This window comes from Mycteria americana, chromosome 10 (genome assembly GCF_035582795.1).
Source record: "Mycteria americana isolate JAX WOST 10 ecotype Jacksonville Zoo and Gardens chromosome 10, USCA_MyAme_1.0, whole genome shotgun sequence".
Taxonomy (NCBI): Eukaryota; Metazoa; Chordata; class Aves; order Ciconiiformes; family Ciconiidae; genus Mycteria; species Mycteria americana.
Window position 1 is genome coordinate 4,153,973 of NC_134374.1, and position 16,411 is coordinate 4,170,383.

The window sequence follows — 16,411 nt, forward strand, 5'->3', positions numbered from 1 at the left end:
AGTGCACTTCAAAGTGGCTGGCAATGAACTATGTAATTGCTTCTCACTCTCAATGCTATGTTATTTGTAAGCAGCATTAGTTCAGGTGACTGTTCTCACAGCGCATCATCTGGAATTTAGTGTGATTCTGCTGTTCAGATGCTTTGTCTTTAGGGTTCTTATAAAGGCCCTACACTGCAGGATTCCTTGCTGTGGCATGGGAAGGCCCGTCCTGAATATTATTCAGAGATTATTTTATGAATAGGAAAAAAATATAGCTAACTAGAAGTTACCCTTTAGAAAACATGCATTTTCTACACTTAATATTAAAATAGAATACACCACTAGCGTAGTTTAAATTGTTAAATACTAGCATAGAGTAATTTAATTTTGAGGATTTACTGGATAATCAGGAAATAATAATAAGGAAAGTGTAAGGAGTTTCTTATTACTTGACCAAATTCATTCTATGGATGGCTTTAAGAAACAAATGTGTGAATGGTGAAAAAAAATTACACTGGATAAGGAAACCAACATTTTTACAAGTTCCGAGGACCCTAACCTCACTTTTAACCTACTGACAGCTCTACATCTCTGATAAGATCTAGTAAATTTCTTTTCCCTAATTTGATCAGCAAAATAGTTGCGTTCTGCCCACAAAGCAAGCTAATTTTTATGGTGTTAGTGGTCATTTATGGTCTTGTTTTCTGCGTGCGCGCAGTTGCTATGCTAGTCTCAATATACATTTTGAATTACTGCTAAATAATTTTCAATATTCTGTTTTTGTAGCCCGACTGGATCCCATGTGGAATGGTGTAAACAGCTGATAGCTGCAACCATTTCTAGTCAGATTTCAGGGTCTGTCCCATCAGAAGCTGTGTCCAGAGACTACAGGGTAAGTGACTTGAGGAATGCATTGATTTCTTTAAGATAAAAGAGTGAATGATCAGGAAAGTCCTTGCTACCTTGATTATCAGGTGGTAAGTACTGAAGCGATTGCTGAATGTTTCAGAACTAGAAACATGTCATTATGTGTAGGAGTCTTTTGACTCTGCTTTGTGTTTTCCTCCGTATTTAGAATAGTGGCATTGAAGTCTACAGAATAAAAATTAAGAGAGAGGTGAAAGGAAAATTAAAAGTCAATGTTTTGAATAAAATGCCAAAAGCGAGTTGTCTTTTCTTTTGATTACTACATACAAAAATTTTGGTAAAGTAGATTAATAGTTACAGGTTGAAATTGTTTCTAGTGTGTGTCATTCAGACTACAGAACTAAGCTCTCCAGATTTCACAAAAAATAAATGCATATGTCTTTGTGACCGTGCAAAGAACATAAATTACTATCATTTTTCATGGGGTTTCACCAGAGACAGAGAATTTAACGTCAAACAAACAAACAAAAAAATCACCTGTTTTCATTCCCTCCCAGCAACATGTTTGTCTCTAAGGTAATGGTTGCACAGTATGGTTTACCTGACAGGGTGCATTAGGCTTTTTTACCCCGTTCTTTCATGCTCGTTTGCCATTTCCTGTATTCAGCCAGCCAACTGAACTGACAAGAGTGGAGCATATGTAGTTTTCCTTCTCTTACAAATTGACAAAAAGTCATCTGTGTTTGAAGTCCCTTTACGAAACCCAGGCTGCTGCTATCTAGATCCTTTTTTCTTCCTAGATTTGAAGCAGTTTCATGGTCTTCATGCAAAATGGCCAAATTAGGTTTTTATCTTCTTTTTTAAATTAGACTTTAAATTATTTTCTAATATGCCCTGTGATTAAAAAGTTTGTTGTCCAGAAACAGCGTATTTTAGATTCTGTGACAGCAGGTCAGATTCAGCTCAAGCCTGAAGATGAATCCACAAAATGTTTTTGACCGTAGTCCACTTAAAAATTCACCTCACAGAGTTTCACACTATTGGCACAGTCAGCAGCTTATACTCATAAAAAGTGTAGCTCTTCCATACTGTGGCAGCTGAATTGCAAATGCTTGCTTCAGGTCAAGGCTAACATCTTTGATAAAACATTGTGGGAAACCTTGCATTACAGCTGTCGATGTTGTATTTGCCCTGTAGATCAAGGACTTCATTTTAGTAAAATCCAAGTGTGTAAGCTTGGTGTTCAGTTTATCTCTGCGTTAGAATGCATTCCTCTGGAATAAAGAGCACTTTTGAATTCTAAATAACCTACTTCTCTATACCAAACTCATCTTGGATATTATTTAACAGGAATAAGTCTTTTAAGGCCTAATTAAAATTCTACTTCATTCTCCGTTTCTTAGAAATGAAAGAAAAAAATTTAAGCCTGATGGCATTCAGAATTTTTGTATATAAATTGTATTTGGCATCATTACATTGCTGTGATTTGAAATCCCACATTTGTGTATAACATCATGGAATTTCTTATCCTAGAATATCTTTAGTTACATTCAGGACCAGTATCTTGTGAAGCGGTGCCTATGTCTTAGGAGAGGATTTCCTTTGCACTTAGCTTCTGCAGAGGTTCAGTGGTACAATTAGTTGCTTAGTCAGCACCACTAACAGGCTAGGTTTATTCATTATTACTATGGAATTCACATGTAAAAAGATAACGCCCATTTATAACTCAGTTTTCCTTTGAGATATCTTTCCCTTTTGATGCACTCTGATCAATTTTCTGGGTCTTCATTACCTTGCTTATCTCGAATTGCTGCATTTAGAGACTATCTTACAACAATTTAGAAACTTCAGGTAGGGCCAGATGTGTGTGTTTGCTTCTGGAACTGGTCAGGCAGTTCTGTTGCTTTCTGCTGGATTTACCAGGAACTCACTGCTTTATTCTTTCTTTCATCCTTTTTTTTAATGTTTCAATCAATATGTTTGCAAAACCAGGTAAATATATTGATTCTTGTATCTAATGGTGTTACTCATGTTACTCTGTGTAACTTTCCTTACCAGACTGTAATTTAGGGGAGGGGAAAGCAAAGGGGCTGCAAATGAAATCATCAAAACTGGAGAGTACAGAGTGAGCTCTTGCTTGCTAAACCCTACAGCAACATGATCTCACTCTGAGTTTGAACTCTGCTGTGTATGTCTTCTCTGACATACTCTCTGCCTGGAGCGTGTTCTTGAACGAGGGGTTCATATAAAGGAAAATTGCTTAGGTTATAGTAGCTGAATGTAGATGCCTGCAGAAATAAGTTGAGGAGAGTTGTCCCTATCCTTATTTTGCCATTTGAATCTAAAAGCATGGTGGTGATACTTCATGGCTGTTATTGCTGGCTTATTGTCTTCCACCTAGAAGGATTATCAGGCTCTTTCTTCTCTTTCCACAATAGCACATTGTAACTGGATAAAAGGGTGATTAGGAATGAATGTTTCAAAAGAGCTTGGTATTTGCTACATCACTAAAATGAAGTAGCTAGATTGTGTTTAGACCTAAACAATTCTGCAAAGGAGAGCTACTAGATCTGCATAGTTTTGTTTTGTTCGTTCAAAATTCGGCTATAATTAAAATGTTGGAAGTAGAGTTCTTCTAAAAATCTGATGAAGTAAGATATAATATCTTTAACAAATCAAATCTGTGTGTTTTGTTGGATAACATTTTATATTTTAACTAACAGGTGTACAGGAGGCCTGTTATACGGGTAAGATTACCTTTGGCTAGCAGTGAAACGGCCTCCTACCTGTTTGTCTTTTGTGCTGTGTGAGATCTTGGTGTGTCAAGTGTTCTTCTTTACTTCATTAATGGTTTTTATGAACCAGTCAGACCATTTTGCTATGCAGTGCAACAGCTTCTTTGCCATAGAAATGCTTTATATACATTACAATGTTTTCGTGAGCAATAAAAGTCAATGTGTAAGAGAGCAGTATTTTTAAATTATGTTATGAATGTGCAATACTAACTTCAGTTTTATTACATTAATTTTGACAAAATGGATGCTTGCAACTGAGGCTTAAATGCTTCGGACTATGGAATACTGTATTAGCAGCTCTAACGTGTTATCTATGCTAAAGAATATTAGTGGTAAAAGCGTTACGTCTTTGTCTATCCTGTTTAAATAAGATACTGATTCATGCTTGCCTTTGTACGTGTTTTACCTTAAATGTGACCACCCTGTAGTAGGATTGAAAGTTAAGTTTGAAGTTAGACACTAGTGCAATGACCTGCATCTTTTTAACGATAATTTTGAGACTAGGTCTTGCCCATTGTTCGTTGGACATATAAAAAGGTCATGCCTTGTTTCCTCGTCCCTCTCTTTTAGTAACATTTATGGAGTGAGAAATGATCTGGATAGCATTCTGACATTGTTCATGAAATGTGTCTAACACTTTTATTCAAACAAAGACCTCTTGTTCAGTCTCAAGCCAAGAGATGAAGTCTGAATGATTTCTTTTTCTCATCCGTTGTTTACATATTTGAAAATGATGTGTTTAGTCCAATCATACAAATCCACAAGTTGATTTTTTTTTTTTTTTTTGATAGCTAACTCTTGAAATAATTGGTCTGAGTTGAGTAACAAAAATTGATTGTTTTGGTTCAGCCTTTGTAAAGGCTTTGATCTTTGAATGATCTGCTGTGCTTCTCTCTCTTTCATTTCTTTAAAATCTTTTGGTGTATTTGCTGGTTGTCCTTCTGGTTTTCTTCCAGAGATCACAATATCTACTTTGCTTTAATTTCAGAAGCAACATTTTTATGGTCTCAAATTTAAGTAATTTCTATATAACAGAATTCCACGTAAATGTTAGGAGTCCTTTATAATTTGAAAGAGTTTTTTAATTAATTATAACTTTTTAAGCTCTTGTAGAGTTCAAATTATCTGAAGATATCTGAAGTCCTTCTTCTAAGTTTTTCTTTTTTGAGGGTTCTGTAAAAAGAAAAACTGACTTTAGCAAACATTTGTAAATTTAGACTGAGGCTGGTTTTACAGTCTATCAAGTGAGAAGTTGTTTGCGTATGAGCTGGGAATAATAGACTGTCATGAACACAACTTCTCTCCAGTTAATAAAGAAAGAAGATGGAAGAAAAATTTTGGCTGAACATATTAAAAGACTTACTTTTTATGACTCTATGACATTTGTGCTTCTCTCTGGAGTGCATAGGGACCTTATGTTTATTAAAGAGATTTAATTAATATTCAGGATTTGTTGCCAATATGATGCAAAAATAAATTAACATAAGACTGTGAATTGTTTGCATATTTTGCTATGAGGAGTAATTTTAGGTTCTGTAAAGTTACTGACTAGGTTTCCAGCAACAACACAGAAGTTGCTGGAAAAATATGCGAAACCATAAAACTGAAAGTTCAATTAAAACATGTTTTACACAGTAAAGCATTTTTCAAATTGTCTAGATACTTCTATTTGATGTCAACCTATTTTTTCCTTGAAAGACTGCATGAGTTTCCCCCTAATGCTACCATTGCAAGCTGTACTCAATTTCTTCTATTGATAAGCATGTGGCATACTTTGAATTCATTTTCTTCACTGTAAGGTTGTTTGTCTTAAAAAGACAGTACATACTTTTATGTTCTTATCTACCAGCACTGACTCTTTTGTGAAAAAGGGATTAAATTTTTCATTTTGTGTTGTGCCAAATAACATTAAAAGCATCGTGCTAATAGCTTGGATTCCTTTCTGTGGAAAGCAGTTTGTGCCAGGAGTGGAAGATTTTGAATAGCTAAACTGGAGTTAAAGTATATGCTGTCTTTTTAAGGAAAGAAAAAAAGGGAAACAAAAAAGAAAAGATTTTGTCCTTTCACTTGTTGTCTGCATGTTTTTTCCTGTTACTTCTCTCTTGCCCTACTGCTGCCTCATGCAATGCAGGAGATTCAGGATGGACACAATGGCTATCATTCTGAAGCAGAACCTGATCAGGTGGCAAGTTTTACTCATCTTTCATTCATTAACTGTGTAGCAAGGTACTATATATCAGTACTTGTACAGTACATACAAATCTTATATTTCTCATGGAAGAGAATCCATAGAAAGTATTTAGTGTGTTAACTGGTTATGTGCTAGGTAGGGTTTTCGTGTAATGTCATGTAGTCTGAAATGTAATACTGCACGTAAGCCCCTATCTGACAGCACATCCGTCCTTCTAAGTTTGTAAGTATTGGCTAATTCTCTACACATCATCTTTTGTGATTGGGTGCTGAATATAAAATTCTGTTAGTTTCCAAGAAAATCTAAAGCCAGAGATCAATTTAAATATCTTTAGAAATTATTTATTAATGAGGGCTTGTCATAGTTTGTTTGGAGGCAGACAGATCCTACCGATTATTTGTATGTGGAGCAGAGCTCTGATGCAAGGGAAGAGTTATTTGTTTACTGTAACATAGCCTATTATATTTATTCTCACTTCAGGATGTAAAAAAATGAAACCTTAATATCTCACCATGTTGACCTGAGAGAGATCACTTTCTCACATGGTCCTTAAAAGTCCTGCAAACCCTTTTATTCTTAATTAAAATCTTTAGCATATTGTAAATCTTAGCTGCTAATGAAGGACCCAAAAGATCCATCTTGTATCATTCAGGAATGAAGCCATTTACCTAAATGAAAATTTATGGAACTAGCCCTTATTTTAAAATTGCTAATTGTTCTTCTATATTTCATTATTACTTCATTCTTAATCTGACCTTCTGGATCCAAAATTCCTGTCATGGACCTCTTCCATAACCTGCGGCACTCTCAGTAGGGTATTGATTGAAATAGAGCATCGTGGGGTGCTTCTGAGTTCTTGCTATCAAAAATAAAAAGTTAAAATGTTGAATAAATAAAGCTTCTGCCATATAATTCTCTCAGATGAAAATACTCAAATATTAAATAAACAACATTAAGAATAGAAAAAAATTTAATAAGAGCTTTAAAATGTTCTCAAGTAGATAAAATACCCAAAACAATACCTGCATTTAGCAAAAGACTAACAGATTATTAATTACAAATTTGGACTGATCTTATTGTTCGTATTTTTGTATGCTATATGTAGCTAGCATGTGAAACTAATTGTTGCATAAAAGCTTTATTACTAATATGTTACTAACATATGTCTGTGTAATATTTATAATACTGAATTTTGTGTTTGTTTTGTTTTTTTACTATGCTACGGTTTTATTCAGTTGTGCCTTGTAAAAAAAGATACACTTCTTGTGTTCCAGTAATCTGGCAGTAAAAGCACTTTGCATCAAAATGTATGGATGTAGTACAGATGGAAAGTGAGATTTACTCATGGTTTTGGATTTCTGCCAGGCACTGCGGGATGGAAACAAACTAGCACAGATGGAAGAGGCTCCACTTTTTCCTGGAGAATCAATCAAAGTTATTGGTAAGCATACTATTGAGCACTACACTGAATACTATTAAATCACTAGTTTATTTATTTAAAAACAGAATATTATTTCCTTTTGACTTTTGTTATTTTAATTTAATGCCACTTTAGGTTAGCTGATTTGATGTGGATTTCTTTTCTTTGTCTTTTAAATCCAAATGTAGGAAAGAGAAATCAGTTCCAGAGGATGACTTGTTCCGTATAGATAAATCATTTTCTTTCAAGGGTTAGTTTGTTCCATATAGGTGTGTGGGTTGTATTTCTGCTTGGGGATGCCAAGGATACTTCATAGATTCAAAAGCTTCAAATTTTGATAGAAAAGAAGATGAAGTTCTGGAAAACTTAGTTTCTAGTTCTTAATGAGATTTATTTCACTTTGGCCTGGGACGGCAAGTTCTGCATTAGCAGTACGGTACTTGGCTAGAAAATAATACTAGCTCTTTCAAATAAAAGTGAAAATGAAGATATGGGCATATAACTGAATTCCTTGAGGTCAGTTGTGTACACATCAGTAGTTGCCCATTTGGATGCTCTCTCTCTGAGGTGAGTGTGGGTGCGTTACGCCTCAAGGCAAGGACCAGAGCCACCTGCAGTTAAGAATACCAGCAGGGTGCTTTGTTACCTACCTGCCCTTACTGCGGCCCCTGCTAGCTGAGCCCAGCCCCAGTTGCTCAGTAGTTGCTGAGCAGCAGTGGGACTGAGGAATTTGATTGTTTTCATTGTTGAGTTGAAGACAGCTCTTTTGGTCCTGACAGCATCTGAAGAGTAGGCTTTCCTGTAGAGGTCAAGCATCACAATCTTACGGAACTGCAAAAATCTTGCTATTTTTAAATGGAAATAGATTTTTATGGCACAAATGTCTGTAATAGTAAAACAAAGCTTTAATTGGTCTGTTTTCCAGCTAAAGATGTTATGTATATCTGTCCATTTATGGGAGCAGTCAGTGGTACACTAACAGTGACGGACTTCAGAATGTATATCAAAAGTGTTGAAAGGGTAAGACTTCGCTATCTATCTGCATATTGTTTCAGGTAGGAATGTTGCTGAAGTAGATTTCAGAAAGTGACAAATTTGCTGTAAGTGAAGTATGATGTTCCACAGCAGTCTATTAAACAGGAATTATAGTTGACTCTAATGAAACATACATGAATAATACTAGTTTGTGTTCCTCCTAATGTAACAAAATTCATTTCTTTTATATACAAATTTCAGGATCCACCTTTTGTTGTTGATGTTCCCCTTGGAGTCATAAATAGAGTTGAAAAAATTGGAGTACAGAGCCACGGAGACAACTCGTGTGGTATAGAAATAGTTTGCAAGGTATGGCATGGTAGACATTTATTCATATTAAAGTATTTTCATTTCATTTTTCTGTAAGAGTAATCTGCATGCACGTGTGCTGTTTTTCTGTCTGATCAGTTCCCTGTATTTCAACCCTGCTTCATTAGATAATGTATTTCAATTCCTCTTATGATACTTGCAGTCTTAAGCACTTCTGCCTTTTGTCTCAAGAGTGAATTCAAAGGAAAAATGGCTATTTTGATATCTAGCAACTCTAATGACAATCCTAGTCATTGATACGAACGCTTACAGAACTCTGTTCTAATGTGGGTTAGACGATGTCAGTGACTTAGTGCTACATATATGTCTTCCTTCAATCAAATTTCTTATAACTGCTTTTTTTTTTTTTTTTTTTAATTTATCATAGAGTAAAGTAGTGTAACTTATTTTTGACAGGATATGAGAAATTTGCGGCTGGCCTATAAACAGGAAGAGCAAAACAGATTGGAGATTTTTGAAAACCTTGTAACACGCGCATTTCCTGTTTCTAATGGGCTGGTAAGTTTTAAGATGTAGAGAAGGCTGTCACTGGCTCTCCTCTTTTTGGAAAGTGTAGGTGGGGAAATACAAGGGCTGTATAACAAACATTGAAATGTTGATTCATAAAATCTATTACAGAGCAGGCAAGCTACTCTGACCCTGTTTCCTTTTTGCATTAATTCGTAAAACATGCTATGTCCTGCTATCGGTGAAGTTAGTTAATTTGTACATAACCCTTGAGATCTAGATTTGCCTAATGTTGCTGATTAAAAATATGTATGTATTGACTTTATTTTCTGCAGTAGATAATTCAGTCTAGAAGTTCTGTCTAAAACAACAAATAATTACAATTAGTCGTCTTATTAGTTAGCTGCGGAACGCTATTTCATTTGCTTGTATGGGTAAGGAACTGGTTGGGAGGTAGGAGACCAATTTTCTCATCCTGGCTTTGCCATTGATGTGTTGTATGATCACAGGCAAGTAACTTCAACTCTCTCTGTTTCCTATCTTGATTTTGCTAATTATATAGCATGTACTTGAAGGAGGAAACTGTCTTTCATTGTCTTTCTAGCACAGTGTTGTCCAATCTTGACTGAAGGTTTTATGTCTGCTGTTAAAGAGTTTTAGAAGTGTTACATTTGCAATATTAGAAGGTTCACTGTTTTGGAGCTTATTGTGCGTACAGCCCATCAGACAGTAACTTATGCCTTTCCTTTATTGTCTTTAGCCTCTTTTTGCATTCAGCTATAAAGAAAAGTTTGCTGTTAACGGCTGGAAAGTGTATGATCCAATGGCAGAATATAAGAGGCAGGTAAGTTATATAAGTACTTGGTGTATTATTCTTTTCTCCATCTCCCCAGAACCATTTAAACAAGAAAAAAATATTAAAGAAAACTCAAAATTTTCATCTCTGGCTACATACAGAGACTGTCTGGATCTCACGTTTAGATAATAAAATGCAAGTGGCCTGACTTTGAGGGTGTTGAGCGCCTGCTAAAGTTGATGGAGATAACAGGTGCTGAGTACTTGAACAAATTGGTCTATCTTAACATGCATTCTTATGTCCATATTTTCCAAGTGCTGTTTCTAGAAAATATAGGCTTTATAAAAATTTGGTTTTGAATAAGCAGCATTAAACAGAAGAGTAACCGTAGTTTGTCATTGTAAATCTACAGTTCCCTAGTTGCAAAAGTATTTTTATTTCACTATTTGATCACTTTTTACCTGAGTGTGCAGCTTATTCAAATGGTTATTTTGCATATCGGTTTTAGAGATAATACATAGGACAGAATTTTAGTGTTTTGGTTTATGGTTCAAAATGAAGTCCTAAAGTTTATAGCTTATTTAAAAGAAAAATGTGGGCACACTTTTTTTTAAAAACATACGTAGCATATAAAAATTGTCATCACCCCAAACTCAGAGATGTAAAGGTCTAACCTGAAAAATACAAAAATGTTTTTGCTTTCATACAGGGCTTGCCCAATGAGAGTTGGAAAATATCCAAAATTAACAGCACCTATGAGCTTTGTGATACATACCCTGCTATTCTTGTTGTGCCAACCAGTGTAAAGGATGATGACCTCTCAAAAGTGGCAGCGTTTAGAGCAAAAGGCAGAGTTCCAGTAAGTGAAACTTTTACAAGGAGATATAAGTGCTCTACAAATTTGTAGCTTATAAGAAATTTTCAGAGTTCTTTTAGGCTTTTTTTTAAATAATAGTGGGCCGGCTTCCTTCCTGAAAGGGGGGGGGGAGAATGAAGAACTAGGCTTAATGGGTTTAGAACTGAAGAGAGCAACTCAAATAGGAGTCTAATTGCTTGGTAATTGTGCCGTGTAATCAATTTTTGTTTGGAGTTAACACTTCTAAGTCACAATGGTATCTGATGCTAATTCATATATTAGCTTGTGTTCTGATTTGGTGTATGGTTTTCTGGAGAATAGACAAGTTTTTCAGGTAGCATAAGAATCCCTTTAAATCTGTTAGATGGTGACAGTTTTCATGCTATAGATCTGCTTAGCAAGGTAGTGTACGGGTCCATAGACTTCCACATGGAAGCAGTTTTTCTTCCTCCGTTGTTCTTTTTTTTCTAATTAGTAAGATGCAGTAGCAGGCTTAGTTTTTATTAGAAATAAAAGCTAAAATGTTTAGAATTGTTAGAATTGTATTTCAAGCCCAGATTTGGGATGAGCAGTGCTAGTGTGCTGTCAATATGGTTTTGTATCAGCTTGTCCTTAAATTTGCATTTGTTGATTTTCCAGGAAATAATACCATGTAGGCAGTGTGATTATCTGATTGCACTCTGGCCTGCTGCTTTTACAGTAGTGTAGTAAACCAAAATAATTTTCTTTTATTCCAGGTGTTATCCTGGATTCATCCTGAGAGCCAAGCAACAATAACACGATGCAGTCAGCCATCGGTAGGCCCAAACGATAAGCGTTGTAAAGAAGATGAAAAATATTTGCAGACAATAATGGATGCCAATGCTCAGTCACATAAACTTATCATCTTTGATGCCAGACAGAATAGTGTTGCAGATACAAACAAGGTAGGTTGGTATCATAACTAGCATTAGTAGTTCTATCTTTATTACAAGGCTGAAGATTGAGTAAGAGATGAGGATGAGGAGAACTTGATGTTGAAAAGAGATAAAAAAGGGTCTGGAAAGAGGGCATGGAAGGGAAGGTGAGTTGCTTGTAGCATTTTGGAAAGGCAAGCAGGAATTAAAAGCAGCACCAAGACATAGCTGAGAAATGATGCAGTAAAGCCCACAGAAGACCAAAGGTTTCAGTAGTAAAAAGGAAAAGGTATATGAACGTATTACCAAATGTAGTCTATTATAATTAGAATTTCTTTCACCTAAAAAAAACCCCCTAGTGCTTCTTAGAAAAACAAAAGCCAAAAATATGTTTTTATTAGTGCTAAAATAATCCTTTCTCTCAGAAAATCCTGAAACCTGACCAAAATAACTCTCTCAACCTCATACTGAAGTCCTGTACATGTTCTTTTCTTTGTCTGTTTTTACTTTTTGAATGACAGGCAAAAGGTGGAGGATATGAAAGTGAAAGTGCCTACCCAAATGCAGAGCTGGTCTTCCTGGAAATTCATAATATACACGTAATGAGAGAATCCCTGCGTAAACTTAAAGAAATAGTTTATCCTACTATTGATGAGACTCGGTGGTTATCAAATGTGGACTCCACACATTGGCTGGAATATATAAGGGTAAAATACTTTTGATGTGAAAAATCAATTGTTTCTTTTAAACCCTGTTTTTAACTTGCATTTCTGAAAATATTACTGAAATAATGTTTAGATTTAAGCATGTTGCTTTGATCAGAATAATCTTGTTAAAAAGTTTAATTTTTAAATGGTCATTTAGAACATAGCATTTTAAGCATTCCATAAACAACTTTGTATTTCCAGTTTTATGTATTGGTAGGTAATGAGTTAATTCCTGATAGCACAGTATCGTATTTAGTGTTGGACAATGTTTTAGTTTCTTGAGAGGGAATGTTTGTGAGCAGTCCAGGGTTATCCCTGCTTTTTGGAAGACTGCCCTGGGAACTTCAGATTATATTTGAACAACTGCCAAAAGGACTTGACTGTAAATTCTGCAGTCTTTCTTATCCTTCCCTCCTTCAATGCAGTGTTAGTGTTCATGTGTCGGGCACCTACATTTTCATGGGCTGTTTATAGTCAGTGCTCTACTGGGTTATAATCTGCTCTATTATTTAACATAATATTAAAATAAATCACTGCCATACTCAGTTTTACAGTCTGTTTCACTAACCTCTGAAATGCTTTTAGAATAGATTATTTCATTACCACATTCACTCCCCTGTTTATGATGAATATGGATGGAGTGGAATTTGTTTCATTAGCAAGTGGCTCAAATGTCACCCATGCAAAACATATTTGGGATTGTTCTTCAATTTTACTCTTCTTAACTAGTGCTTGCTAACTGCTGCAGGAGAACCAGTAGAGGGAGCAAACACTTAAATTAAGAATTAAACGGATTTAATGATCTTCTGGGAACAGTTTAATTTTCTTGTTCTCTTGAAGTTGGACTATTTCAAACAGCTTTGGGAATCTGAGTATCTGGAAACCTTTTCTTACCAGCCTGGCCTTAAACACAATAGCCCGTTTTTAAAAGTGGAGTTGTTTGGGCCAATGGTCACCTTTCATTGATATTAACTTCAGTGGGGTTCCTGGGCTTAGACCGTGTCCAAGGTGGACAGTGATACCACTGTTGCACAGATGACAATAGCATAGCAATTTGAAATTTCATTTAAATTATTTTAAAGAGTTGACACGCATGTAACATTAATGAATCTGTCCCTTACGTGACACTTTGCGTTACGGTATTGACAGCACAAACTGCAGCCTGATTTCTTAAAAGCTGCCATTACTGTGGTAACAGTGTTGATAGTATCTCCCTGTGCTTTTATCCAAGAATTGCTTGCCTTCCTTGCCTATTTGATTTGGCTTGTAATAGCAATTAACAAATCCACAGCTTTACTCTAACGCATCTTCTGTCTTATGGGCTCAGGGCAGTGTGATTGTGTCCCAGTTTAATGCGATGCATTACTGGAAATTCACCTTCCTAGCACTGGGCACCCCCAGCACTTCGAAGATGGTCCGGGGGGGCACCAGTAACGTTCTGTGTGTGTGAAGACAGTAGTAACAACAGGCGTAGAGTCACTTGGTGCTTTTTGCACACCCAGGATATTTCCTCATGCCCTCCAGGGTACTTTCTGTCTTTCAGGGTAGAACTTTTGCTATTATTTTTAAACCAATTCACATTTTCTAAACCAATCCAAAGCCAGTTATTCATTAGGAGCCCTAACTGAAACACTGTGATGGTTGCTAAGTTTTGAAACGCCTATAAAGAATAATAATAGTTTGTGGAAGAAGCTGTTTTCTAAAGGCTTTTGTCCAAAGTAGAATAAAGTGCTTCACCTACTCCACAGATATTTACTGAATTAGTAGTAACGCTGTTTTCTGTCTCCCATTCTCTGCTTATTGCCTGTATCTGTTCTATACTTTTATTTTCAGCTGTACTCCTTCAGAGGCATCTGTGTTCTCTTCAGGACAATTTAGAGCAAGCTATTGCATACCTGTATGTTACATAGATTAGTTTTCTGCTTTTATTGAAGACTAAACTGTTTTAATATTTGCACTTTTTTAGTGCAGTAGAGCTTTGTAACTGAAGTAATTGGCAATTAACTAGTTCAGACCACAAGCTGTGTTCTCCCATGGAAGCTTTTGTATTGTTTCCTGATATTTCCATCCTGGCATCCTTCAGTTTTACCATAAAAGATACAATCAATGAAAGATATAATCAATGAAAATTGTCTCGAAAATGTGGTTCTTGAAATAGCTTTGAAGACTGCTCTTGTGCACAGCTTCTCCAGTGGATGCTGGCTTTCCTACCTCCCGGAAGATGTTTTTACATGCCTGGGAAGGGAAAAATGCAAGTATTTTGGGAGATTCCATTTTCTTTATGTGGGAATGCAGAACAGGAATTTCTCCTGTGGTCCTGTTCTAGTGGTTGGTTTTTTTCACATATTTTTCAGTGCCGTGATAGATCATGTTACAGAGACAAATCTTCACAGGAGAGAGATTATTCAAGTTTTTAAAAAACTACAGAGTGGCATGAGAGAACAAGAGAGGATTTTTTTGTGGGGGAGAAGAATAACAAGTTCACAGAGGTGATCTCAGTCCTGTGCCATCTCTGTCCTTTGCTCTCCAGCGTGCTTCTGAATCCACGCTATTAGTGGTCTGCTCATGGGTTGAATACAGTGTATACTTCATGCACCAAGAAATCGGCACAGGCTCCCAGCCAGGGGTTTCGGCTTTGTTTGGGTTGTGTTTTGATTTCGATTAGTTGGATGGTTTGTCCCTTTCTCTAAACTTAGTACTTGAGACCTGAAAGCTGAGGAAGAATGTTATTACAATGAGTGATTGATTACTGTGAAAATGAACTTTGAAAACATTGAACGTTCAGCCTTTGGAATAGGTTACAGTATTTGTGTCTTTTCATCATGATACAGAATTTCAGATTTAATTTAGAGAAGGGATTCCCAGATTCTTTTGCTATGTGCTACTAGCAATGGAGAACTGGTAAGAACTCTCTCCTGGACAACAGAGTGCACACAGTTTTTGTACCTCTAGGAGTATGCATACCACCGTTTGGAAATCTCTAATTTAAAGCAATGTCATCCAGATGGTTATGTAATTAATCTGAAATTTTAAAATATATTGACCTTAAGAATATAAAATTATAACTTTATTTTGGTAAAGTTTTGGTCAGTGTTTAATATGCTCGTTTCTTTATGTTTGTTTATTCAAGATGCTTCTTGCCGGAGCAGTAAGAATTGCAGATAAAATTGAATCTGGTAAAACATCTGTAGTGGTACATTGCAGTGATGGTTGGGATCGAACTGCACAGCTTACTGCACTAGCTATGCTTATGCTGGACAGCTATTACAGAACTATCAAGGGGTTTGAAGTTCTGATAGAGAAAGAATGGATAAGTTTTGGACACCGATTTGCAATGGTAAGCTGAAAGATTTAGTGTGCAGTTTGTCACCTTCAAAGCTTTTATTTTGAATAGCATGTTTTCTCACAGTACTCTGCTGCATTTTAGTTATTATCTCAGGTGTCCTTCTTTTAATGGTGTGAGTTTGTCAGAGAATTGTGACCTGTTTATTGCTAACAGGAAATCTGTGTGTGAGGTATAATATAAAGTAAATAAGAATTAAGTGGCTTGAACATAATGGTTAAAAAAAATCACATGGCTTTTTTATGAGGAAGAGGGATTGTAACACATTGCTTCATCTTTAACAATCTTATGAATGGAGAAACAAGGAAAACAATTAAGGTGTCTAGAAGGTAAAATTGCTGGAACCATTACTCTGATTTAAGGTTGAAGTGTTTATTTAACACATGGGCTAGTGGGGAATTAGGACATAAATTATTATGACATTTTGTGGGCTCTGCTCTAAGATGGTTTAGGAGAAATGATGTGTAGTTATGGCAGGTGGATATGGAATAATTGTTGTTTCAGTACAGTCTTAGTAAATACCTACCAGTTTGACCCACTGGTAGAAATAAATGGCTGTGCAGTGAAAGATGGGAAACAACTGGCACAGCTTTGTTGACCAAGTGTCTTTCCAGCTCTGCTCAACAGCAAAGGCACGTCTATAAGTGAATATTGGGATGCATTTTTGGTAGTTGAAAAATACAGGTTAGCATTATGGAATATTTGCTTGTCTTGTTCAGCATTGGAACATATTTAAGCTTTAGTTA

At 35.9% G+C, this 16,411-nt stretch overlaps 1 protein-coding gene across 3 annotated transcripts in view; it reads left to right on the forward strand.

Moving 5' to 3' along the window:
* Positions 1 to 16,411, forward strand: part of MTMR1 (myotubularin related protein 1) — a 40,252-nt gene that overhangs the window by 2,462 nt on the left and 21,379 nt on the right. Inside the window, exons 2-12 of one of the 3 annotated variants that reach the window (XM_075513518.1) lie at positions 769 to 874; positions 3,573 to 3,596; positions 7,201 to 7,276; positions 8,181 to 8,275; positions 8,492 to 8,599; positions 9,017 to 9,118; positions 9,828 to 9,911; positions 10,573 to 10,722; positions 11,457 to 11,645; positions 12,137 to 12,322; positions 15,453 to 15,659. In XM_075513518.1, coding sequence (XP_075369633.1) covers positions 769 to 874; positions 3,573 to 3,596; positions 7,201 to 7,276; positions 8,181 to 8,275; positions 8,492 to 8,599; positions 9,017 to 9,118; positions 9,828 to 9,911; positions 10,573 to 10,722; positions 11,457 to 11,645; positions 12,137 to 12,322; positions 15,453 to 15,659 — 1,327 coding nt within the window. The remainder of the gene's footprint in view (positions 1 to 768; positions 875 to 3,572; positions 3,597 to 7,200; positions 7,277 to 8,180; positions 8,276 to 8,491; positions 8,600 to 9,016; positions 9,119 to 9,827; positions 9,912 to 10,572; positions 10,723 to 11,456; positions 11,646 to 12,136; positions 12,323 to 15,452; positions 15,660 to 16,411) is intronic. The other 2 variants (XM_075513520.1, XM_075513519.1) reach the window with 2 other exon arrangements.